This window comes from Oncorhynchus kisutch, linkage group LG5 (genome assembly GCF_002021735.2).
Source record: "Oncorhynchus kisutch isolate 150728-3 linkage group LG5, Okis_V2, whole genome shotgun sequence".
Classification (NCBI taxonomy): Eukaryota; Metazoa; Chordata; class Actinopteri; order Salmoniformes; family Salmonidae; genus Oncorhynchus; species Oncorhynchus kisutch.
The window spans coordinates 24819894-24847513 of NC_034178.2; the positions used below are offsets into that span (position 1 = coordinate 24819894).

General features: G+C 41.9%; 2 protein-coding genes across 12 annotated transcripts in view; one reads left to right on the forward strand and one right to left on the reverse strand.

Annotated features, from left to right (window-relative positions):
* Positions 1 to 164: 164 nt before the first annotated feature.
* Positions 165 to 27342, reverse strand: LOC109890797 (inhibin beta B chain). Of its 2 annotated transcripts, XM_031824723.1 has the most exons (3): positions 27211 to 27342; positions 7680 to 7980; positions 237 to 2983 (listed from the first exon to the last, which is right to left on the reverse strand). In XM_031824723.1, exons 2-3 carry the CDS (start codon positions 7915 to 7917, stop codon positions 2181 to 2183), a joined length of 1041 nt encoding a protein of 346 aa, XP_031680583.1. In that variant the 5' UTR covers positions 7918 to 7980; positions 27211 to 27342; the 3' UTR covers positions 237 to 2180. The 2 variants fall into 2 exon arrangements, with proteins under 2 accessions (XP_020338422.1, XP_031680583.1); XM_020482833.2 differs by lacking the exon at positions 27211 to 27342 and having other exon boundaries at positions 165 to 2983; positions 7680 to 8375.
* Positions 26260 to 27620, forward strand: part of LOC109891495 (R3H domain-containing protein 2) — a 74395-nt gene continuing 73034 nt past the window's right edge. For 4 of the 10 annotated variants that reach the window (XM_031824713.1, XM_031824720.1, XM_031824719.1 and 1 more), the window contains exon 1: positions 26269 to 27018. The gene's annotated coding sequence lies outside the window, so the exon portion shown is untranslated. Of the gene's footprint in view, positions 27019 to 27620 lie in introns of all 10 variants that reach the window. The other 6 variants (XM_031824718.1, XM_031824721.1, XM_031824716.1 and 3 more) reach the window with 5 other exon arrangements.

The window sequence follows — 27620 nt, forward strand, 5'->3', positions numbered from 1 at the left end:
CAAAAAACAAAACTACAAGGACAGAAGAGTGAAAATAAGTCGACATGTAAAAAATTTTATTAAAAAAATGATTTTTCCCCTTAAGTTGTGTTGTTCTTTGTAAGCATTTTTTTCTGGTAAAACAGGAAGTGCAACTACTTGAGAAATGAAAAACATCATCAGTGTCAAGTCAAAAATATTTATTTGTTTTGTTTAAAATACATTTTCAATAGAATTATGGAATACAGTACAATAGACACATAAAAAAATAAAGTTTATTAATACAAATTATTCAAAATATCATGTAATATAAAAAAAACTATAGAATCTACTGGAATTGATATTCAATCAAAATGCTGGTGTCATTATCCAGTTACAGTATAGAGAAATTCTGTTTACAACAGATACAATATGAAGTTATATCAAGGGCCACACATACTGTACATAAAAGCAAGGGCTTACGAAAATAACCTGATAACAATATTTTGGCCATTATCATTGTTCTAAACATGCAGTGACTGAGTACCAAAAATAGGAAATGGCAGTAGAGAACAACCCGTTGCAGAATCTCATAAATATACAGTAAGCCGATAAAGTGCTCATGAAGAAATCATTGCCAATCATGAAAGTTATGACGCTTTCTGTTTGGAAAAACTTTCACTTTTTGGTCTCACAATCAACGGTATTAGTTATCATCATGGTACATTCCAGACTGCAGTACATGTTCCCTATGGAAGGATGGCTCCTCAATGTGACATACATTAAGCTCTAGGACAGGAAGTGCTTGCAGAAAAACAATATAAATGTTCTATTATTCTAATGTTCTAAAGAGCAAGGTAACCAGGATGTGTTTGCTATAGGATCCTGAGGGCCATGCTAGCATATCATGCAATATGGGGACTTTTGAACCATAGTCCAGGGTAGGGTAGGAAAGTCTACAGTACAGTATACACGGTTACTGCCAACCACACACAAGATGCACACCAGTAACAAAGCAGCAAAGAGGTTTCAGCTTTAAACTTATCATAAACACACATTATACCCATTTAGTGTAAACATTATAGCACGAAAACAAAGATAGACAGATACTTCATTTGCTTGAATGGATTAATCTAATTTACATCAGCCCTAAACTTTAGATTTTGGAAAATGCAAACTCCAATGTGCCTTGGAACATGCACATGCTTGTTGACCTGTGTGCTTCATGGACCTTCACGTTCCCTGACACTGTGGCAATAGCTAAATGTTTGCTTGTACAGCTGAGTAATAACCTTGAGTTCATGCCGTCAAAGCCAGACTGTTGCCTAACTGACTATCTGAGCAAATAATACAGTGCAGATGCTGATGAAACCATTTTTAACCGATCCACATCAGATATCTGCTCCTGTCTGGGTGGTTTCCCAGGAGTGAGATTTTTTGAAAGCTTTTACTGCTGTCTTGTGTTGTATAAATCATCAGAATTGCATGAGTCTCTAGAACGTAGCTCCTCTATGGCTCTCAAGACAGTTTAGAATTCAGAATCAGAACACCCAATTTGCCTTCTAAATTACAAAACAGTGGGGAAATCCAAAATGCTCTGCAATGTATGTAACTATACTTGTAATGGACTAGAAGGAGTTAGACAACTTTCAAATTAATATTTTTATACTAGTGTATACAATGGCACTATATTATGATGGGCATTCTCAGCCGGATATGTACGTGGGATATGTGTGGAAATTGTCGATGCAACACACATCTTATTAGAAACAAAGAAAAAAAAGAGTAAGCTCTACTCCATTTCCCTTAGGTCCAGGCACTGACTGCATAAATCTTACTGTCTTAGCTCACCTCACGCTCACCAGTAATACAAAACAACTAAGTATAAAAGGAAATACAATAGCTCATAGTTTTACAGTAAATTAAAAAAGGAATGAAGGCGATACATGAATCTCTCTCCTCTTTCTGTCATGTGCTATCTGTGTATGACCAATTGACTGAACAAACCCCTCTGAGCACTCAGTACTATTCCCCATTGGCATTCAAAAACCCTCTATCGAATTGATGAAGACGGAATATCTTAAATTCTATACTACATGATCGTGAAGTATGTATGTATGTGTTTTGCATCTGTCTGTGCATGTGTGACACGTTCAATCTAGTCTTCTCAGACTAAAAGCATAACTAGCTGAATGTCTCGTCTTTCTCTTTCTTCCATTTCTTTACGTACAGCCGCAGGACTCTACGATCATGTCAGGGACGTCGGTCTTGACGATGCTGTGCTGTGAGTTGAAGTAGACCATAGACAGAGGCCTGCGCTGGATGGGCACACAGCAGGAAGACACTGCTGTATTGATGCCATTGGCTTTGAGCTGGCTGAAGACTGTAGCGTGGAAGGAAGACGCGATGCCTGGAGACCCAGCCAGGGCCTGGGGACACTGGCCCATACAGTAATTCATGTGGTACCCTTCTGGAGCTATTATCCAGTCCTGCCACTGGATATCCTTGAACTTCACGTAGAAGTCCTTCTTGCAGCAGACCGTAACATCATCTCCGCACTGCAGGGACCTCTTCTGGAGGATGTGTTTGGGGTCCTCGCGGAGCCGCACCTGGACCACCATGAACGGTTGGTGGGCCATGTCCATGGTCTTACCCAGCTCACACAGGTTCTGGCTAACGCCATTCTCCCCGGCTACCCCGGTCTCTGCGCAGGTGACTTCCAGTTGTAGCAGCCGCTGGCCCCCGTCCATGAATGCTTGCAGGGTGCGTGTAATGGGGAAGGTGTACCAGTTGCTCTTCTGCACATCCAGGATCTTCTCTAGGAGGAGGGTGCGGTTAGAGCAGCTTTCCCCAGGCCCGGAGAGGTAGATGTGGGCTGTGACGGTGGGGCGGGGCCCCGAGTTAGGGGCGTCAGAGGAGCGGACGTACAGCCACAGGGCTGACTGGAGCACCTGAATGCTGTGGCCTTGCTCCTGCAGGAACTGGAAGGTGAGGCGTGGCTGAGCACCAGTAGTGTCCATCTCATCTAGATCACAGAGAGAAGATAGCGTGTGAGGATTGGTTTGGCATTTTATCACAATAAACGGTATTACCTGTAGGTGTATATATAATTTACTGTAAATCACGTGTCAAACTCATTCCATGGAGGGCTGAGTGTCTGGGGTTTTCGCTCCTCCCTTGTACTTGATTGTTGAATTAAGGTCACTAAATTAGTAAGGAACTCCTCACATCTGGTTGTCTAGGGCTTAATTGAAAGGAAAAAACAAAAACAGGCAGAAACTAGGCCCTCCATGGAATGAGTTTGACAGCCCTGCTGTAACACTATTTTTCATATAAGTTCACAAGTCAAAGTTACAGCATGTTATTTATTTAAGCAAAGATACAATCTCAAAATATGTAACATATCACACTATAATTGAAGTGTCCTGGATTTACTTTACTACGTTACGTCATCCAGGTTCAAAATTGAAATTTAATATTTAGAATTGCCACCAGGGGGCAGCTGGAAGCAGTGTTTGGAGCCTATACAATAACTTAGACCGCAGGTTCACTGGGTGTCAGTTCAAGTAGCCTATGTAAACTACGTGCAGGCTACAGCAGGTCTCATGTGAATTCTTATGTGGAATATAATAAATTGCCAATGTCTGTAGGGTGAAGATGTATTTTTCATTTGTCATAATCCGTTTTTAATTTTCTTTATTGTTTTATTATATATTGAATGCAAGCAATACGCGAGATAACCATTAAATTTATCTCAGGTCCAGCGGGTACAGCCACTGACAATGGCACACATATGCCAGAGTAGGCATGGCTTCAAATCTGGCCCACTACTGCCCTTTAAATTGAAGGAACTAGTACTTTTCTAGTTATTCTCTGTAGGCTGTACTTTTACTCAAGTAATTTCTGAATGAAGCAACTTACTTTTTACTCTGTTACATTATTTATACCAAATAACTTCAGTTACATAGAGTTATATTACTATATCGTCACTGTCAGATAACCTCCTAACCCATTTTTTTTTTACACATTAATCAATACTATTGGTTCCCCTTTACGTCTGTATGAACGTTTCACAACCCCTTGACCGATGAAATGTATTCAAAATAGCTTGTCATCCAAATTCCTCAGTCCATTGGCTCTCAAAGTTGTCCGTTAAACCAAGTTTTATCTCCACCACCACTCACTTCTCTCCGTGGGTTCATAGCCAGACTCAATCAGAGGAAAGTTACACTTTAATTACCTTCAGCGTTTGTAATATTATAGATTTATGGAGTAAGATAAGTATTTATAAGATATATTTCTGCTATTGAAATTGTGTTTCGAGGACTAGTTAACTAGCTTTGGCTAATCCACAATCTGACTAAGTTTAACCTCCTGTTTTTAGCTCCCCATATGATCTGTTTGTTGGCCAACTAGCCAACTTGTTATTGGCATAAAGAGTGAACAGATTAATCGAATGTGTGTGGCAATAGCTAACTAGCTATTACAGTAGGTTGCCAAGCTGACTAAGATAGCTAGCTGCAGTGTCAACCATGTAGCTAGCTAAAAAAATATATATCTACTTTTAACTTAAATTTAATTCCATGGTGAAACGTCTTTGATTTCCATATTAGTAACATGATTGAAAGTGAAATTTCGGTATTGATTGTTTGACTGTTGTAACACTTGTAACAATTAAAACATCACACTTGGTGTAAATCTTTTTAGTATGCATTCACCATCACATATACATGAAATTATATAGTGAATTTTTTTTTATTAACGCTATTGAAATCGTAAAATTATTCCAATGTCTCGACTACCATATACAGTGAAAGTATTCAGACCCCTTGCCTTTTTTCATTTTGTTACGTTACAGCCTTATTCTAAAATTGATTAAATAAATACAAATCCTCAAACACCACAATACCCCATAATGACAAAGCGAAAACAGCTTTTTAGAAATGTAGAAATTGAGCTCAGGTGCATCCTGTTTCCATTGATCATCCTTGAGATGTTTCTACAACTTGATTGGAGTCCACCTGGGGTAAATTCAATTGATTGGGCATGATTTGAAAAGGCAGACACCAGTCTATATAAGGTCCCACAGTTGACAGTGCATGTAAAAGCAAAAATCAAGCTATGAGGTTGAAAGAATTGTCCGTAGAGCTCTGAGGCGACAGGATTGTGTCGAGGCACAGATCTGGAGAAGGGTACCAAAAAATGTCTGCAGCATTGAAGTTCCAAGAACACAGTGGTATCCATTCTTAAATATAATAAGTTTGGAACCACCTAGAGCCGGCTACACGGCCAAATTAAGCAATCGGTGGAGAAGGGCCTTGGTCAAGGAGGTGAACAAGAAACCGATGGTCACTCTGACAGAGCTCCAGAGTTACTCCCTAACTATAACATTAGGGAGATAGAACTGCCAAAGGGGGTGGAGTTGGAATCTACTGCAGAGATAGCCTGCAGAGATCTGTCATACTATCCAGGTCTGTGCCCAAACAATTCAAGCTTCTTCTTTTAAGATAAGCATTTTATCCACGGCTGGCCATGCTTTCCACCTGGCAACCCCTACTCCGGCCAACACCTCAGCACCAACTGCAGCAACGTGCCACCCATAACTGCCATCGATAAAAGACAGTACTGTGCAGCCGTATTCATCAACCTGGCCAAGGCTTTCGACTCTGCCAATCACCGCATTCCTATCGGCAGACTCAATAGCATTGGCTTCTCAAATGACTGTCTTGCCTGGTTAACCAACTTCTTCTCAGACAGAGTTCAGTGTGTCAAATCGGAGGGCCTTTTGTCCGGACCTCTGGCAGTCTCTATGGGGGTGCCACAGGGCTCAATTCTCGGGCCGACTATTTTCTCTGTATATATCAATGATGTCGCTCTTGCTGCTGGTGATTCTCTTATCCACCTCTCCACAGATGACACCATTCTGTATACATCTGACCCTTCTTTGGACACTGTGCTAACAAACCTCTGGGCGAGCTTCAACGCCACACAACACTCCTTCCGTGGCCTACAACTGCTTTTAAATGCTAGTAAAACTAAATGCATGCTTTTCAACCAATCGCTGCCCGCACCCGCCCAACCGACTAGCATCACTACTCTGGACGGTTCTGACTTAGAATATGTGGACAACTCCAAATACCTAGGTGTCTGGTTAGACTGTAAACTCTCCTTCCAGACTCAACTTCTGATTGGAGATGCTTAATGTAAGTCTAGAATCGCTTCCTATTTCGAAACAGAGCATCCTTCACTAATGCCGCCAAACATACCCTCGTAAAACTGACTATCCTACCAATCCTTGACTTCGGCGATGTTGTTTACAAAATAGCCCCCAACACTCTACTCAGCAAACTGGATGTAGTCTATCACAGTGCCATCCGTTTTGTCACCAAAGCACCATATACCACCCACCACTGTGACCTCTATGCTCTCATTGGCAGGCCATAACTACATATCCATTGCCAAAGCCACTGGCTCCAGGTCATCTATAAGTCTTTGCTAGGTAAAGCCCCATCTTATCTCAGCTCACTGGTCACCATAGCAACACCCACTCATAGCACACCTCCAGCAGGTATATTGCACTGGTCATCCCCAAAGCCAACACTTCTTTTGGCTTTCTTTCCTTCCAGTTCTCTGCTGCCAACGACTGGAACGAATTGCAAAAAAGTCTGAAGCTGGAGTCTTATATCTCCCTCTAACTTTAAGCATCAGCTGTCAGAGCAGCATACCGATCACTGTACACAGACAATCTGTAAATAGCACACCCGACTACCTCAGCCCCATGTTATTACTTACCCTCTTGCTCTTTTGCACCCCATTATCTCTACTTGCACATCGTCATCTGCATATCTATCACTCCAGTATTAATGCTAAATTGTAATTATTTTCACCTCTATGGTCTATTTATTGCCTACCTCCCTACACTTCTACATTTGCACACACTGTACATAGATCTTTCTATTTTTCATTTGTGTTATTGACTGTACATTTGTTCGTGTAACTCTGTGTTGTTGTTGTTGTTTTTGTCGCACTGCTATGCTTTATCTTGGCCAGGTCGCAGTTGTAAATGGGAACTCGTTCTCAACTGACCTACCTGGTGAAATAAAAGGTAAAAATAACATGTAAAAATAACATAAAAAAATTAAATACAGAGATTACAGAGGAGTATAGAGTGCAGTGATGTGTCCTTCAATTAACATTGGTGGCAAATCTGATGGCAGAATATTAAAAGAACATCTAGCAGCACAAGAGTACCCTTACCTGCCGATGTATAATTTACATCTCTGAAATCTAGCATGGATAGGATGGCCATCTGATCAATAAATACAATAAGAAAGGTAGCTTATTAAACTAAATCGAGGGTCTTCAATTTAAGTATAGAATAATACAAAATGTTCTGAGACCAGCTTGAATCACTAAGTTCATTTGAATTTCCTGAAGCATCTAGAAAATTATTGCAACAAAATAGTGATCAAGTTAAGATTAGACATCTGTAGGCCTACCTTGATATTCCCCAGTTATCTCAAGTCAGGGTTTCAATGTAAATGTCTGAGCTCAGTATTTTAATTGACCTTGCTTATTTCCAATTCTCCAAAAGCGCATTCGATTTAGTCACTAGTCCACAATGGAGGTAATAACCAAACGCCCAATAAAGTCCATAAGAAAGTAAACAATAGTGACACTAGTGTAGGCTACACTATAATGTTCAAAATAACTTAACTTACCCATTTCTGCGAAACTCACTATTTCATATCCCTGATCTTTTGTATCATTGATCTTCATTTCAAGTTCAATGGTGCCGTCCGGTCTGACTCGCCCCGCGTGCAGTTTGCGGAGAGCGGTGATAAGCGCAGCGCTGGGCACAGTCGAGGTGATGTTCGGTCTCTCTTTCAGGTGCAGCTTGTTCAAGATCTGTTGCTTGGCGATCTCAACCAGGAGCCTCTGCTCCGAATCCTTCTCCATCGGCGGAATGCCACAAGACGCGCAGCCAGACGTGGTCCCTGTGGTGGTCGCAGTCTCCAGTCCCTTCACCAGCAGAGACGTCATCAATGAAAACATTAGAAATGTGGAAGAAGAAAATAGCATGTTGGTGGGCTCTCTAGACACATGGATACTATGTATTTTAGAAGCAGGCGCAAGTTTAAGATCCGATAATATTAAAGAGAGCATGTTTGAAAAAGTTGTTCCCCGAGTTGCTTTGGATGTTGATCTATTTGCATTCATTCAGTTCCTGAACTGTTCCAGTCAGAGGGACCTTGTTCCTGCAGGTGGATACCTCGAAGACAAGGATGAGAGAGCGTGAGTGGTACTTCAACACCTAATGATGCTCCACAGAACTGGGGTAATCCACCAAAAGTTGTGACACGTTATAGGAACACACCAATGAGCGCATCAAGGAAATGACAGGCACTGTCTCTGACAGCACACACACACACACACACACACACACACAAAGCAGAGAGAGACGGCGGATAGCATGGCACATGCGCTCTATTCTATTCTATGCTTTTTCTGTATCATGTATTTAACCATGTGAATCATTTGCTTTATCTTGGCAAGGTCGCAGATGTAAATGAGAACTTGTTATCAACTAGCCTACCTGGTTAAATAAAGGTGAACTAAAAATAAATAAAACCATTTTTGGCCTAATGCCTATTGCCAGGGTCTGAATTGAATGGTCATTATTATGGGCTATGTGTACTGTAAAGCAAGGTTTGCGTTTTTAGCCAAAATGCAAAATGGTGTCCAATAAACTCACAATACACAGTTCAAAGTTATTAATGGCTCCGTGGTGAACAAGCATTGCTGCAATTGGCTTGAAAGGGGATTGATAGAGATAAGCAGCTATTCATACAATGTTAGCACAATATTAGCCTGCATCTACAAGAAGAGATTATGAATAAAAGACTGATTTTGTACCAAGCATATTTCTGTGTATATAGGCCTTGGCCAATAGGCCTGTCTCTGCCTGCCCACTCACTGCACACTAACACATCTGAACCAGGTCAATGACATTCACAATAACAGCACAATAGAAGACACTCACGTAGTGTAACCAATTATCCTAAACTGTAGGCCTATGTGAACCCTAGTGGAACCAGAGGTGTAGTTTTATAATAATTCACATGGTTATTTTATCACATCTCAATACTTGCCTTGCATGATTGCCATCTCTGTTCAACTTTTACATTCCACTCCTTGCCACTCCAATCATTGGTCAAATTATTCTTTGGCAAATGACAGGAATGGATTGGAATGTTCGCTAAAAAGACTGGTACCCAGACTAGTACTTCCTCGCCACCATGTGGGGAGTTGTGGATACTAAAATGAAACTACAACAGGCATTGCAACACTAGAGTCTACAGTAAGGTGCACATTTTATTATTGTGGCTTGTGAAATGACATATTTTGTTGCTCGCGCTTACAGACAGCTAAATCGGTCCGCTAATAGGTGACTAGTAAAGGCCTAGTGCACAAGTGCACTAAGTTGTCCTTTTTGTTTGCTGTCACAGTTTACCATAAGGTGTAAAACATTACCAAACTAAATATGTAACTAGTAGTTAAGTGGTTTTCTGACCGGGTACATTTTTGTTCTTACTTGAGTAGTGTAAGGCTAATTTTACTTAAGTAAAAGTGCAGTGACTTAGATTGTAATTTACTCAACTACACATTTTCAGTACTCTACCCACCTCTGCAAATTATTATTGGTCGGTCACCGCTACCGCTCAGCTGCTCCCTAAATAAAGATGACGTCGGTGTTAGTCAGAGATATGTAAATAATGACGAGATACTCATGTCTCCGCCCTAACAACGGAAGTCGTTCCAAAGGCAGTGAGGCAGGCAACAAGTTTAAGTTTGCATATTAAACGCATAGAAATGCATTGGTCTTATTTTGGTGAGTGAAGCCTCTCGCTTCACTTCTTCCTCGTTGCTTAGGCCTGCTTGCCACAAAAGTCTTTCAAGATATATTTACCCTCTGGTTGGTATCGTCGTCGGGAACAATTTAGTCCTTTTTTATCAGACTATGGTTGATTGATCTATTTTACAAGCATGGCAAATCTACTGTGGCAATTTACCCAACACTTTGTATGAATGGAAACTGACATTGGTGTACTGTTATTTAATTTGTTTACTATTTATGTTTTCCAAAAGTGTATGGTATGATCATTTCTCAAGATTAGGGGTAAAATGACCTTGGACTGTCCTTCATTTTTTAAATATGTAATTTTTCTAGAGTCAATCGGGAGATTATGTTATTCCGCTAGACCACGCCAGATCGTCCACCCATGACAGCAGAATCCTTGACAATGCTGGAAAGGGGGGCATATGAAGGCCACCTACTCAGTGACAATGGATATGCCTGTCGTGGGTACCTTATGACTCCCCTTTTAAAACCCCAGACATCTGAAGAGAGAGAATTACAACCCCTCTCATATCCTGGCAAGAAGTCTCATATAGAGAGTTTTTGGGGGTGTGGAAAAAAAGATTCCCCTGCCTAAAGGAGGGGCTCCGCACGAAGATGGACACTACCCTGACAATCATTATTGCAGTGGCGGTTCTGTATAACTTTGGCAAGAGACAAGGAGATGAGTCACCTGAGGAGGACCTACCTGAGGAGAATGAGGAAGATGGCCAGGTGCAAAATGCTGCCAATGCAAATGAGAATGCTGTGAAGAGAACCTTGATTGAGAACCATTTTGCAGCCAAAGGTGTGTATAATGTAACATTGGTAACATGTAAAAAAGCAATATTATGTTTTGATCGAAACTCACAATTCCTAATTAGGCTATCTGTATTCAAATGTATTATTAAGACTTTGTTATTCTCAATACCATACAGGGTGGAACTGGAAGCACCAGAACGAACACAAGAGTGAGGACAAGACTGGAGGACACAAAATTGCTTGGGAAAGCATTTGTTTTGATAAATTATTGTTTAAATAAATAAAAAGATCAGCATTCTTTACACAGTGGGCATTTGTTACTCTGCAGGAGTTTCTGTTTCTGAATTTGCAGTAGCTCTTTTTGTAAATTCAGGACCTCAATGTGCAGTAGATTTTTCTGCACATCTATCACTCCAGTGTTAATAATGCTAAATTGTAATTATTTCAGCACTATGGCCTATTTATTGCCTTTCTTCCCTAATCTTACTACATTTGAACACACTGTATATATATTTTTCTATTGTGTTTGTTTATCCCATGTGTAACTCCGTGTTGTTTGTGTCGCACTGCTTTGCTTTGTCTTGGCCAGGTCGCAGTTGTAAATGAGAACTTGTTCTCAACTGGCCTACCTGGTTAAATAAAGGTGAAATAAAATAAAATGTAAGATTTCTCTCTCCAGCTCCAAAACATCAATATGAGCACCTGTCATAAAGTCAAGGTATTGGAGTGGCCACCACAAAGCCCTCACCTCAATCATACAGAAAATGTGTGGGCAGAACTGAAAAAGTGTGTGCGAGCAAGGAGGCCTACAAGCCTGACTCAGTTACACCAGCTCTGTCAGGAGGAATGGGTCAAAATTCACCCAACTTATTGCGGGAAGCTTGTGGAAGGCTACCCGAAATGTTTGACCCAAGTTAAAGAATTTAAAGGCAATGCCAGCAAATACTAATTGAGTGTGTGTAAACATCTGACCCACTGGGATTGTGATGAAAGAAATAAAAACTGAAATCAATCACTCTCTACTATTATTCTGACATTTTGCATTCTTAAAATAAAGTGGTGATCCTAACTGACCAAAGACAGGGAGTTTTTACCAGAATTAAATGTCAGGAATTGTGAACAATTGAGTTGAAATGTATTTGGCTAAGGTGTATGTAAACTTCCGACTTCAACTGTATAAAGCCCTTTTTACATCAGCCAATGTCACAAAGTGCTATACAGAAACCTCGCCTAAAACCCCAAACAGCAAGCAATACAGATGTAGATGCACGGTGGCTAGGAAAAACTCCCTAGAAAGGCAGGAACCTAGGAAGAAACATAGAGAGGAACCAGGCTCTGAGAGGTGGCCAGTCCTCTTCTGGCTGTGCCGGGTGGAGATTATAATAGTACATGACCAAGATGTTCAAACGTTCATCGATGACCAGCAGGGTTAAATAATAATAATAACAGTGGGTGTAGAGGGTGCAACAGGTCAGCACCTCAGGTGTAAATGTCAGTTGGCTTTTCATAGCCGATCATTCAGAGTTAGAGACAGCAGGTGCGGTAGTGAGACAGCAGGTGCGGTAGAGTTATTTATGCTTACTAAATATTGGTGGTTCTACAGTAGTTGTCTGTAGGGGTTAGGGGTTAAGGAGAGGTGCAAAATGCTGGGGAATCATCTCTCCTCAGCTCTGCCACATTCTTTTTGGCTTTCACTTTGAAGTTTTTCCAGCACATCGTCATCCGATTTGGGTCCATTTCTCTTTAACCTGTGTCGATTCATTAGATCTTCTTTCTTTTTGACAGTCGTGTTGTCTGTCTTTTCATTCTCAAGTATGTTACTAAATTCCTCCATCAGCTCCGACAAGAGTTTTTTTTCATGAGTGGAGAAATGTGAACTTCTTTGACGTGCAATGATCAGGTGGCTAGCGGACAAATAATAAAATGCCTAAATAAAGTTAAGTAATGACAGCAATAAATTATAATTTATGATATCTTAGTTTATAAACTAGCTAGCTACAGTAGCTACCGTTAGCTAACAAATACATTTTTGGTCCAGTACAGGCAAATAACGGATTTTATTTCAAATCAGCCAACCCATGATAACCTTTCACGATGGAGTTGCAGTAGTTCTAACAACATTACATTGTTATTAATCACAGTTTAAAACATTTAATCATATATTTACTAATCCAGATTTAAAATTAAGTGGTGCAACACATATCTGATTAATTATAAACCTAGATTAGCTCTAATCTTAGATTCATTTAAACCATGTTGGTGCAGCCCACCCAGAGCGTATGACATTTTCCTCTGATTTTCAAAACAGAATACATTTTAGCAATACCTTGTATCGATCAGTAGATAAATCTGTTTAATAACCCATTAACTGCTCTCTTTCTAGATTCAGCAAGTCATGTCAGAATCTAGCAGATTAACGTTAGTTTACAGCTGTAAATTCCAATAAAACTACATCATGTTTTGAATTTCACTTTCCTTGCGTTGTCTAACAACACTATCATGAATCTTGCAAATACGTTTTGTGGGTCAGAGTGCAGTATTTATTTAGTATTAAAGGCCAAAAAGACAAAGTTAGCATGTTTCTTACACTTGCTTTAGCCATAGGGAGCAGTGTTGTCAAGACAATTGTTGCCTAGCAACGCTTGGGTCAGCAGGAGAGAACATTTTCATAGCTCGACAAAATCACATGATCGGTGAAACGGCTTTAGACCAAATAGCTATTGCAAAGATTTCGAATGCTTCCCCGGTCTGGATGACCTGGAATGATAAAGAGAAGATTTCTCATGCTCTCTAGCTTAATCCTCCTTCTCAGGATCGTGCTCCGTGCTTTAAATAACTCAACAGTACCCCTCTGATTGGATAGAACGGATTAGGAATAGCTTCTACCAAAAAACAGTTACAGCTGTTTATCAGAGTTTAGAGTGACAAAAGTGGTTAGCTAACGTCTACTAACACCTCTCTGTGTCATCATTAATTAAGCAGCTCGGACAGAGCCGTTGCTATGGATACTCACAGACAGAGGGCAAAGATTATGACGAGGGTGAAGAGTGTGACCACAATCACACAACTTCTGACTACACAACTACTGACCACACATCTAAATAACCACAACTACCTGGCCACAACTACTGACCACAACACGACTGACCACAACCACAAACCTACTGACCACAACTACTGACCGCAATTACTGACCACAACTACTTACCACAACTACTGACCCACACACCTACTTACCAAAACTACTGACCACAACTACTAACCAAAACAACTGACTACACAAATGCTGAACCACACAACTAAGGACCACAACCACATAATTATTGACCACAACAAAACAACTGACCACAACTAATGACCACAACTACTAGCTCTTGTCCAGCTCTGGTCCTGGGCATAGCTAGCTTACTCTGGCTCGCACTTGCTTTGGTCTAACTGGTTTGCACTATAAATTATAACTCGTTAATATGTATAAATTAGCATATAATACCTAACAATAATAATTGTAACTCTTGATTCGTTCAAGCTAGATACACCGATAAACTTTCATATTATTCATGGAATCCTAACTTTTCATGTACCTACTTTTTTAGCTATAACCAGTTACTACAATTACTACCGCAGACACTACCACTACTATAATGTTTTTCAAAACCATACATACTTTACTATTTAAAGCAACAAAAAAATTAAGTAAAAGGTTTTAAACTTCCACCACAAAAATACTTTTAAAGAGCTTTAGCAAGCCTCAAAACTTTACTTGTAAAAAGTTATTGTGAAGCTTGCAAATCAAAATCTCCAGCTTCAATCATTTGACATACCTCTTCTTCGTCTTCTTCTTCATATTTAGCACGCTACTCCTCTTACAAGCTAGAAATGCAGCTCAAACTTTAAAATGTGCATAATGGTCACGCTTGAGTTGCTTGTATACAACTTTTTGAAATATTAAACTTTTTGTCCTTTTTGTCATCCATCAAAAAGGCATCATTGCAGGCCCTATTGTGACATTATCACTTCCAACTTCCATTTACTGTAAATGCAATAATGCAATTTGACACAATTCAGCTACTTTGAGCGCTTTGCAACAACTTAGACAAAATTTAGAGCGTTTACATCTTTGTTTACTTCTCTGTTACTCATATGGCTTTTCAACCCCCCAAAATATTCTGCTAAAACATTACAGCTGTTTTAGTAATCACATCAACAACATTTTCTGTAACGTTTTTGCAAACAACTGCCATTTTGACCACTACCCCAACAAGTCAGCAAAAACAGAGCATTTGACATTTTAGGAATAGCTTGAATCAGATAGTAGATAGAGCTGTTTTAGTTAGCCATCAACTGCTCTTTTTCTAGATGCAGCAAGTCATGTCAACAACAGCTGCAACAACAGCTGCAAATTCCAATAAAACTACATCACACTTTGAAGGTCACTTTCGTTGCTTTGTCTAACAACAGTATCATGAATCTAACAAATACATTTTGTGGGTCAGAGTGCAGTATTTATTTAGTATTAAATCACAAACGTACTGTATGTTAGCATGTTTCTCACACTTGCTTTAGCCATAAGGGAGCAATGTTTCCAAGGCTACTGTTCCCTAGCAACGCTTTGCTCGGCAGGAGAGAACGTCTTCATAGCTCGACAAATTCCCATGATTTATGAATCTTTTTCAGACCGAACAGCTAGTGGTAAGATTTCAAATGCTTCCTTGGTCTGGACGACCTGGAATGATAAAGAGAATATTTCTAAGGCTCAATTGCTTTGTCCTCCTTCTCAGGATCATGCATCAGCTCCATGCTCTATATAACCCAACTGGCTAGTTTACCGGTCTCTAAAGACACGGGTGGGCTGTACCCCTCTGATTGGATAGAGCGGATTAGGAATAGCTTCTAGAGTGACAAAAAGTGGCTAGTTAACATCTACTAACAGCTCTCTGTGTCATCATTGAGCAGCCTGAACAGAACCGTTGCTATGGATACTCTATAGCCGCAGAAGGCAACAATAGCCGCAGAAGGCAACAATTATGATGAGGGTGAAGAGAGTGACCACAATTACTGACCACAACCACACAAATTTTGACCACACAACTGCAGACTGCAGTCACACAACTACTCACCACAATTACTGAACACAATTACTGACCACGTCCACACAACTACTGACCACTACCACACCACTACTGACCACAGCCACAACTTCTGACCACATCTAGCCACCACAACAATACAAATACTGACCAGAACCACACAACTTCTGACCACATCTAGTGACCACAATCACACATCTAATCACCATAACCACTGATCACAACCACCTGGCCACATCTATTAACCACAATTAATACCACAACCACACACCTACTGATCACAACCACACAACTACTGATCACAACCACACAACTACTGATCATACACCTGCTTATATAAATTACTAACTGAACACAACTACTGACCACAACTAAACAATTATTGACCACAAAACTAAGGACCACAACACTACTCAACACAATTACTGACAACTACTGAACACAACTACTGGTCATTTAGCTATTTGATTTGCAATTTTAGGACCCCTTTAAATCAAATCAAATCAAATTTTATTTGTCACATACACATGGTTAGCAGATGTTAATGCGAGTGTAGCGAAATGCTTGTGCTTCTAGTTCCGACAATGCAGTAATAACCAACAAGTAATCTAACTAACAATTCCAAAACTACTGTCTTATACACAGTGTAAGGGGATAAAGAATATGTACATAAGGATATATGAATGAGTGATGGTACAGAGCAGCATAGGCAAGATACAGTAGATGATATCGAGTACAGTATATACATATGAGATGAGTATGTAAACAAAGTGGCATAGTTAAAGTGGCTAGTGATACATGTATTACATAAGGATGCAGTCGATGATATAGAGTACAGTATATACGTATGCATATGAGATGAATAATGTAGGGTAAGTAACATTATATAAGGTAGCATTGTTTAAAGTGGCTAGTGATATATTTACATCATTTCCCATCAATTCCCATTATTAAAGTGGCTGGAGTTGAGTCAGTGTCAGTGTGTTGGCAGCAGCCACTCAATGTTAGTGGTGGCTGTTTAACAGTCTGATGGCCTTGAGATAGAAGCTGTTTTTCAGTCTCTCGGTCCCAGCTTTGATGCACCTGTACTGACCTCGCCTTCTGGATGATAGCGGGGTGAACAGGCAGTGGCTCGGGTGGTTGATGTCCTTGATGATCTTTATGGCCTTCCTGTAACATCGGGTGGTGTAGGTGTCCTGGAGGGCAGGTAGTTTGCCCCCGGTGATGCGTTGTGCAGACCTCACTACCCTCTGGAGAGCCTTACGGTTGAGGGCGGAGCAGTTGCCGTACCAGGCGGTGATACAGCCCGCCAGGATGCTCTCGATTGTGCATCTGTAGAAGTTTGTGAGTGCTTTTGGTGACAAGCCGAATTTCTTCAGCCTCCTGAGGTTGAAGAGGCGCTGCTGCGCCTTCTTCACGATGCTGTCTGTGTGAGTGGACCAATTCAGTTTGTCTGTGATGTGTATGCCGAGGAACTTAAAACTTGCTACCCTATCCACTACTGTTCCATCGATGTGGATAGGGGGGTGTTCCCTCTGCTGTTTCCTGAAGTCCACAATCATCTCCTTAGTTTTGTTGACGTTGAGTGTGAGGTTATTTTCCTGACACCACACTCCGAGGGCCCTCACCTCCTCCCTGTAGGCCGTCTCGTCGTTGTTGGTAATCAAGCCTACCACTGTTGTGTCGTCCGCAAACTTGATGATTGAGTTGGAGGCGTGCGTGGCCACGCAGTCGTGGGTGAACAGGGAGTACAGGAGAGGGCTCAGAACGCACCCTTGTGGGGCCCCAGTGTTGAGGATCAGCGGGGAGGAGATGTTGTTGCCTACCCTCATCACCTGGGGGCGGCCCGTCAGGAAGTCCAGTACCCAGTTGGACAGGGCGGGGTCGAGACCCAGGGTCTCGAGCTTGATGACGAGCTTGGAGGGTACTATGGTGTTGAATGCCGAGCTGTAGTCGATGAACAGCATTCTCACATAGGTATTCCTCTTGTCCAGATGGGTTAGGGCAGTGTGCAGTGTGGTTGAGATTGCATCGTCTGTGGACCTATTTGGGCGGTAAGCAAATTGGAGTGGGTCTAGGGTGTCAGGTAGGGTGGAGGTGATATGGTCCTTGACTAGTCTCTCAAAGCACTTCATGATGACGGATGTGAGTGCTACGGGGCGGTAGTCGTTTAGCTCAGTTACCTTAGCTTTCTTGGGAACAGGAACAATGGTGGCCCTCTTGAAGCATGTGGGAACAGCAGACTGGTATAGGGATTGATTGAATATGTCCGTAAACACACCGGCCAGCTGGTCTGCGCATGCTCTGAGGGCGCGGCTGGGGATGCCGTCTGGGCCTGCAGCCTTGCGAGGGTTAACACGTTTAAATGTCTTACTCACCTCGGCTGCAGTGAAGGAGAGACCGCATGTTTTCGTTGCAGGCCGTGTCAGTGGCACTGTATTGTCCTCAAAGCGGGCAAAAAAAGTTATTTAATCTGCCTGGGAGCAGGACATCCTGGTCCGTGACTGGGCTGGATTTCTTCCTGTAGTCCGTGATTGACTGTAGACCCTGCCACATGCCTCTTGTGTCTGAGCCGTTGAATTGAGATTCTACTTTGTCTCTGTACTGACGCTTAGCTTGTTTGATAGCCTTGCGGAGGGAATAGCTGCACTGTTTGTATTCGGTCATGTTACCAGACACCTTGCCCTGATTAAAAGCAGTGGTTCGTGCTTTCAGTTCCACACGAATGCTGCCATCAATCCACGGTTTCTGGTTAGGGAATGTTTTAATCGTTGCTATGGGAACGACATCTTCAACGCACGTTCTAATGAACTCGCACACCGAATCAGCGTATTCGTCAATATTGTTATCTGACGCAATACGAAACATGTCCCAGTCCACGTGATGGAAGCAGTCTTGGAGTGTGGAGTCAGCTTGGTCGGACCAGCGTTGGACAGACCTCAGCGTGGGAGCCTCTTGTTTTAGTTTCTGTCTGTAGGCAGGGATCAACAAAATGGAGTCGTGGTCAGCTTTTCCGAAAGGGGGGCGGGGCAGGGCCTTATATGCATCGCGGAAGTTAGAGTAACAATGATCCAAGGTCTTTCCACCCCTGGTTGCGCAATCGATATGCTGATCAAATTTAGGGAGTCTTGTTTTCAGATTAGCCTTGTTAAAATCCCCAGCTACAATGAATGCAGCCTCCGGATAAATCGTTTCCAGTTTGCAGAGAGTTAAATAAAGTTCGTTCAGAGCCATCGATGTGTCTGCTTGGGGGGGGGATATATATGGCTGTGATTATAATCGAAGAGAATTCTCTTGGTAGATAATGCAGTCTACATTTGATTGTGAGGAATTCTAAATCAGGTGAACAGAAGGATTTGAGTTCCTGTATGTTTCTTTCATCACACCATGTCACGTTAGCCATAAGGCATACGCCCCCGCCCCTCTTCTTACCAGAAAGATGTTTGTTTCTGTCGGCGCGATGCGTGGAGAAACCTGTTGGCTGCACCGCCTCGGATAGCGTCTCTCCAGTGAGCCATGTTTCCGTGAAGCAAAGAACGTTGCAGTCTCTGATGTCCCTCTGGAATGCTACCCTTGCTCGGATTTCATCAACCTCGTTGTCAAGAGACTGGACATTGGCAAGAAGAATGCTAGGGAGTGGTGCACGGTGTGCCCGTCTCCGGAGTCTGACCAGAAGACCGCCTCGTTTTTTTGGGTCGCTGCATGGAATCCATTCCGTTGTCCTGTTTGTAAGGCAGAACACAGGATCCGTGTCGTGAAAAACATATTCTTGGTCGTACTGATGGTGAGTTGACGCTGATCTTATATTCAGTAGTTCTTCTCGACTGTATGTAATGAAACCTAAGATGACCTGGGGTACTAATGTAAGAAATAACACGTAAAAAAATTGCATAGTTTCCTAGGAACGCGAAGCGAGGCGGCCATCTCTGTCGGCGCAGGAAGTAAATTTACGTGCATCTCTAGGAGACAGAACGCATCTCCTTCCTGAGTGGTATTTATTATTTTGTATTTTTTTATTTAACCTTTATTTAACCAGGTAGGCTAGTTGAGAACAATTCTCATTTACAACTGCGACCTGGCCAAGATAAAGCAAATCAGTGCGACACAAACAACAACACAAAGTTACACATGGAATAAACAAGTGTACAGTCAATAACACAATAGAAAAAAAGAAAGTCTATATACAGTGTGTGCAAATGGATTGAGCAGGTAAGGCAATAAATAGGGAAAAGTAGCAAAGTAATTAACATTTAGCAAATTAACAGTGATAGATGTGCAGATGATGATGCTCAAGTAGAAATACTGGTGTGCAAAAGGGCAGAAAAATACATAAAAATAACATGGGGATGAGGTAGGTAGATTGGATGGGCTATTTACAGATAGGCTATGTACAGCTGCAGCGATCGGTTTGCTGCTCAGATAGCTGATGTTTAAAGTTAGTAAAGGAAATATAAGTCTCCAGCTTCAGCGATTTTTGCAATTCATTCCAGTAATTGGCAGCAGAGAACTAAAGGCGGCCAAATTAGGTGTTGGCTTTGGGGATGACCAGTGAGATATACCTGCTGGAGCGCGTGCTATGGGTGGGTGTTGTTATCGTGACCAGTGAGCTGAGATATGGCGTAGCTTTACCTAGCAAAGACTTATAGATGACCTGTAGCCAGTGGATCAGGCGACGAATATGTAGCGAGGGCCAGCCGACGAGAGCATACAGGTTGCAGTGGTGGGTGGTGTACGTGGCTTTGATGACAAAACGGATAGACTGCATCCAATTTGCTGAGTAGCGTGTTGGAGGCTATTTTGTAAATGACATCGCCAAAGTCAAGGATCGGTAGGATAGTCAGTTTTACGTGGGTATGTTTGGCGGCGTGAGTGAAGGAGGCTTTGTTGCGAAATAGGAATCCGATTCTAGATTTAATTTTGGATTGGAGATGTTTAATATGAGTCTGGAAGGAGAGTTTACAGTCTAGCCAGACACAGGTATTTGTAGTTGTCCACATATTCTAAATCACAACTGTCCAGAGTAGTGATGCTAGTCGGGCGGGCGGGTTCGGGCAGCGAACGGTTGAAAAGGATGCATTTAGTTTTACTAGCGTTTAAGAGCAGTTGGAGGCCACAGAAGGAGTGTTGTACGGCATTGAAGCTTGTTTGGAGGTTTGTTAAAACAGTGTCCAAAGAAGGGCCAGATGTATACAGAATGGTATCGTCTGCGTAGAGGTGGTTCAGGGAACCAGCGACATCGTTGATGTATACAGAGAAAAGAGTCGGGCCGGGAATTGAACCCTGTGGCACCCCCATTTTATTTATTTTTTATTTTATTTCCTTCTTTATTTAACCAGGTAGGCTAGTTGAGAACAAGTTCTCATTTGCAACTGCGACCTGGCCAAGATAAAGCATAGCAGTGTGAACAGACAACACAGAGTTACACATGGAGTAAACAATTATCAAGTCAATAACACAGTAGAAAAAAAGAGTCTATATACATTGTGTGCAAAAGGCATGAGGAGGTAGGCAAATAATTACAATTTTGCAGATTAACACTGGAGTGATAAATGATCAGATGGTCATGTACAGGTAGAGATATTGGTGTGCAAAAGAGCAGAAAAGTAAATAAATAAAAACAGTATGGGGATGAGGTAGGTAAAATAGAGACTGCCAGAGGTTCGGACAACAGGCCCTCCGATTTGACACACTGAACTCTGTCTGAGAATTAGTTGGTTAACCAGGCGAGGCAGTCATTTGTGAAACCGAGGCTGTTGAATCTGCCCATAAGATTACGGTGATTGACAGAGTAGAATGCCTTGGCCAGGTCGATGAAGATGGCTGCACAGTACTGTCTTTTATCAATGGCGGTTATGATATCGTTTAGTACCTTGAGCGTGGCTGAGGTGCACCCGTGACCAGCTCGGAAACCGGATTGCACAGCGGAGAAGGTAGGGTGGGATTCGAAATGGTCAGTGATCTGTTTATCAACTTGGCTTTCGAAGACTTTAGAAAGGCAGGGCAGGATGGATATAGGTCTGTAACAGTTTGGGTCTAGAGTGTCACCCCCTTTGAAGAAGGGAATGACTGCGGCAGTTTTCCAATCTTTAGAGATCTTGGATGATACGAAAGAGAGGTTGAACAGACTGGTAATAGGGGTTGCAACAATGGCAGTGGATAATTTTAGAAAGAGAGGGTCCAGATTGTCTAGCCCAGCTGATTTGTACAGGTCCAAGTTTTGCAGCTCTTTCAGAACATCTGCTATCTGGATATGGGTGAAGGAGAAGCTGGGGAGGCTTGGGCATGTAGCTGCGGATGGTGCGGAGCTATTGGCCAGGGTTGGGGTTGCCAGGAGGAAAGCATGGCCAGTCGTAGAGAAAAACTTATTGAAATTCTCGATTATCATGTGTTTATCGGTGGTGACAGTGTTACCTAGCCTCAGTGCAGTGGGCAGCTGGGAGGAGGTGCTCTTATTCTCCATGGACTTTACAGTGTCCCAAAACTTTTTGGGAGTTAGAGTTATAGGATGCACATTTCTGTTTGAAAAAGCTAGCCTTTGTTTTCCTGACTGACTGCATGTATTGGTTCCTGACTTCCCTGAAAAGTTGCATATCGCGGGGACTATTCGATGCTAGTGCAGTCCGCCACAGGATGTTTTTGTGCTGGTCGAGGGCAGTCAGCTCTGCAGTGAACCAAGGGCTATATCTGTTCTTAGTTCTCAATTTTTTTAAAGGGGCATGCTTATTTAAGATGGCGAGGAAATTACTTTTAAAGAACGACCAGGCATCCTCGACTGACCGGATGAGGTCAATATCCTTCCAGGATATCTGGGCCAGGTCGACTAGAAAGGCCTGCTCGCAGAAGTGTTTTAGAGAGCCTTTGACAGTGATGAGGGGTGGTTGTTTGACCGCGGACCCATAGCGGATGCAGGCAATGAGGCAATGATCGCTGAGATCCTGAGGTTTATTTGGAGGGAAAGTTGGTCAGGATAATATATATGAGTGTGCCCATGTTTCCGGATTTAGGGTTGTACCTGGTGGGTTCCATGATAATTTGTGTGAGATTTAGGGCATCTAGCTTAGATTGTAGGACTGTCAGGGTGTTAAGCATATCCCAGTTTAGGTCACCTAAACGAACTCTGAACGAACTCTGAAGATAGCTGGGGGGGGGGGGGGAAATCAATTCACATATGGTTTCCAGGGCACAGCTGGGAGCTGAGGGGGGTCTATAACAGGCGGCAACAGTGAGAGACTTATTTCTGGAGTGATTCATTTTTAAAAGAAGAAGCTCGAACTGTTTGGGCATAGACCTGGAAAGTATGACAGAACTTTGCAGGCTAACTCCTCCCCCTTTGGCAGTTCTATCTTGACGGAAAATGTTGTAGTTGGGGATGGAAATCTCAGAATTATAAAGGCTGCGTGGTCCCATGGTGTTTACAGTGGGGCAAAAAAATATTTATTCAGCCACCAATTGTGCAAGTTCTCCCATTTAAAAAGATGAGAGGCCCATTGTATGATTTTTAATGAATTTATTTGCAAATTATGGTGGAAAATAAGTATTTGGTCAATAATAAAAGTTTCTCAATACTTTGTTAAATACCCTTTGTTGGCAATAGGTAGGTAGGTAGGCCTTGAAATACATCCACAGGTACACCACCAACTGTATGCGAACATGTTTACGCAGGGCCCAGCTGTAAAAGAGACCTTGGTCTCAGTCTCAGTGTTCCTTGTTGAAATGAAGGTATAATAATAATAAAAATCGACTCAAATTATATCAATTAGCCTATCAGAAGCTTTTAAAGCCATGACATCATTTTCTGGAATTTTCCAAGCTGTTCAAACGCACAGTCAACTTAGTGTATGTAAACTTCTGACCCACTGTAATTGTGATACTTTGAATTATAAGTGAAATAATCTGTCTGTAAACAATTGTTGGCAAAATGACTTTTGTCATGCACAAAGTAGATGTCCTAACCGTCTTGCCAAAACTATAGTTTGTTAACAAGAGATATGTGGAGTGGTTGAAAAACGAGTTTTAATGACTCCAACCTAAGTGTACGTAAACTTCAGACTTCAACTGTAGGTGTATGAAAAGTTAGGATAGCCTGAACATATGAAAGTTGGTTTGGTGTCTCTAACTTGAATGGTTCAAGAGTTACTGTTGGTTGGTTATTTCATGCAGATGCATGCACATTTATTTAATGATAATTGATAAAAGTGTTAAAGAATTTGAAGTTAGGATAGCCTGAACATGTGAAAGTTGGTTTTGTGTCTCTAGCTTGAACGGTTCAAGAGTTCCTGTTGGTTGGTTATTTTATGCGAATTTCTGCAAATTTACACTACCGGTCAAAAGTAAAAAAATGTAAAACTATTTTCTACATTGTAGAATAATAGTGAAGACATCAAACTATGAAATAACACATATGGAATCATGTAACCCAAAAAGTTGAGTATGTATTTGAGATTCTTCAAATAGCCGCCCTTTGCCTTGATGACTGCTTGACACACTCTTGGTATTCTCTGATCTTGATACCTTTCAGTGTCCCTTGCTAGTTTCTGTCCCACAATCTTGTTGTGCTCCATAAGGTGTTTCCATTCCCTCATGCTTGTGTACACAAAATTCTGCCGCTTTGGGGTATTAAAACACATTAATCATTACTACCAACACACAAACAGCGAGTGAGTTAGCTACAGTATATCGACAATTCTATTTTTAGTAACAGAGTGTTTTCCAGACAAGGGTGGAATAGATGGGTACCAAATTGAATTACCAAATAAGAGTAACATGAGTTATCTGAAAAGATTTGGCATGGGTCCTCAGATCCTCAAAAAGTTCTACAGCTACACCATTGAGAGCATCCTGACCGGTTGCATCACTACCTGGTATGACAACTGCTCAGCCTCCGACCGCAAGGCGCTACAGAGGGTAGTGCATACGGCCCAGTACATTACTGGGGCAGAACTCCCTGCCATCCAGGACCTCTACATCAGTCAGTGTCAGAGGAAAGCCTTAAAAAATGCCAAAGACTACAACCACATAGTCACTTTACCCCCACATTGACTCGGTACTGGCACCCCTGTATATTGCCTCTTTATTGTTGCTCTTTTATTTGAAAATGTTTCACTTTAGTTTATTTAGTAAATATTTAGTTAATTCTTATTTTTCTTAAAACTGCATTGTTGGGCTTGTAAGTAAGCATTTCATGGTAAGGTCAACACCTGTTGTATTCGACGCATGTGACAAATAAAATTTGATTTGATTTAGGTGTCAAGCTTATGGTCATGTGGCAGCAGTGTGTAGGAGGGAGATTCCTAGATGTGAGAAGTGTGCAAGATGACATGAGACAAAGGAATGTATAGTATCGGTGGAAAAAGTGTGTGTAAACTGTAGGAGTAACCATGGTTCTGGAGATAAGCGGTGTCCGGTGAGAGAAAGGCTGGTTGATATTGCCAGGATCAGAGTAGTGTAGAAGATGTTGTGTGCTGAGACAGTGACGAGAGTAGTAGAGAAAGTGCCAAGGCTCAGGGGAAGACCAAAGTTTATTACAGAAACAGGGGGGCAGGCAAACGACAGGTCAAGGGGCAGGCAGAGGTCAGTAATCCAGAGCAGAGTCCGAAAGGTACAGAACGGCGGGAGGGCTCAGGGTCATGGCAGGCAGAGGTCAGTAGTCCAGAGTGGTGTGACAAGGCAGGCAGAATGGTCAAAAACCGGGAGAGCTAGAAAACATGAGGCGACTCCAGGATGCTGGCCTTCTAGGCAGAGTTGCAAAGAAAAAGGAATATCTCATACGGGCCAATTTAAAGAAAAGACTAAGAAGGGCAAAAGAACAGACACAGGACAGAGGAACTCTGCCTAGAAGGCCAGCATCCCGGAGTCGCCTCTTCACTGTTGACGTTGAGACTGGTGTTTTACGGGTACTATTTAATGAAGCTGCCAGTTGAGGACTTGTGAGGCGTCTGTTTCTCAAACTAGACTTGTCCTCTTACTCAGTTGTGCACCGGGGCCTCCCACTCCTCCTTCTATTCTGGTTAGGGCCAGTTTGCTCTGTTCTGTGAAGGGAGTAGTACACAGCGTTGAACGAGATCTTCAGTTTCTTGGCAATTTCTCGCATGGAATAGCCTTCATTTCTCAGAACAAGAATAGACTGACGCGTTTCAGAAGAAAGGTCTTTGTTTCTGGCCATTTTGAGCCTGTAATCAAACCCACAAATGCTGATGCTCCAGACACTCAACTAGTCTAAAGAAGGCCAGTTTTATTGCTCCTTCAGTTTCGTTTTCACTTGTGCTAACATAATTGCAAAAGGGTCATAATGATCATTTAGCCTTTTAAAATGATAAACTTGGATTAGCTAACACAACGTGCCATTGGAACACAGGAGTGATGGTTTCTGATAATAGCCTACTATGTAGATATTCCATTTAAAAAATTTGCAATTTTCAGATGCAATATTAATTTACAACATTAACAATGTCTACACTGTATTTCTGAGGGTAAAGGCGGTCAAGCAGGAACCAATTGGATGCTCGAGAGGGGGGGCGTTCCTGCAGATGCAGGAATGCCCACATGCAGGAACACCCCGAATTGCGGGTCGCAATCACACAGTATTGGAAGCCGGAGCTGAAGGGAATCTCGTTTTTCTTTATTTTATCCAAAGTGTAAGGTTCTCGTTATTTTCATTTTAGAAGTTATTGGATGCGTTCTCTCTGATTTTATCTTCCACGTTCGATGTAGATACCCCTCACGTTTGTGCGGTTTTGAGTCGATAGCGTTTGACAGTGCAGTGGCTTTCACCGTGAGCCAACTCAGCCAGGGCAGCGTTTGGTTAGCCATGGAGCCAACGTTACTAATTAGCTAGCGATTTATTCTTACCATTATTAGTTAGCATTGGGTAAACCATTCGGAGGGTGGTTGACAAGCGGTATCGCTAACTAACCGCATACATATCGGCATTTCTTCAATTGTCTCGTAACCCATGATCTTGTCATCGATATTTTTTTAAAATCGAATGTTACGTTAGCTAACGTTGAAGACAATTAGCTAGCTAAAAGGAGCAGGTGAGCTGACACCTTGTTTGACAGCTAAGTTAACGTTACTGTTACCGTTAGATAAGAAGAAAAGGCTAACTTGGTTGCTGCGTATTGTCAGTGTGAACTGTCCGTTTAGCTAGCTAACGTTAAACATTTGGGAACTCAGCACTGCACTAGCAGCTGCTAGCTTAACCTACACTAATGTTAGCCTGTCTGTGTACCAGCAGTAGCTAACGCGTTAGCAGCCTTCAACTCGAAAAAAACAAACATCGAAGAAGCTTTCGTTGAGAGAAGACTCATCTAAACGGTAAGCGATCGTTTTTCTACCAACCACTGTAAATTAGCTAACTAACTAGCTAGTCTACCTAATGTACTTGCCAGAATATACCGACCCTATCGTGAAGCTATTTTACACTGAGCTGCACTGAAGTCTGAACTCAATCATGGTCTACATTAAGACACAATGGAGCTGGTGTGAGATATGGGTCGGAAAACGTACCTCAATGTAGGGATGGGATATGCCACTGTACTCCAAATCGTACCTTTTATCAACACTGGTCTTTAAATACTGCTAGTTTTCCCTGAAAACTGCCCTTTTTGTCCTCATGTTAACTAGCAGTAGCCAACAGCAGCCATTATGAAATTACATGTTGGGTTGAACAACAAATGAGCTGATTGGCTGACACTGCCATTCCAAAATGGCTGCGGTGGCTCCTGCTAGTTAGCATTATGACGAAAAGGGCAGTTTTCCTGGAAAACTAGCAGTATTTCAATCTTCTCGATGTGTCCATGTGGATGAAGTTAACTTGGAGTACAGTGGCATATCCCATTCCTGCATCGAGGAACGTTTTCTGACCCATATCTCCTGTCGGCTCCAGTGTCTTCAATGTAAACGTGATTGTACTCCGA

Excerpts from the sequence above, each read along its gene's own strand:
- LOC109890797 (XM_020482833.2), bottom strand. The coding sequence starts at position 8,178 with ATGAATGCAAATAGATCAACATCCAAAGCAACTCGGGGAACAACTTTT. Across the intron at positions 2,984-7,679 it reads AGTGAGTTTCGCAGAAATGG|ATGAGATGGACACTACTGGT; the intron begins GTAAGTTAAGTT and ends TCTGTGATCTAG.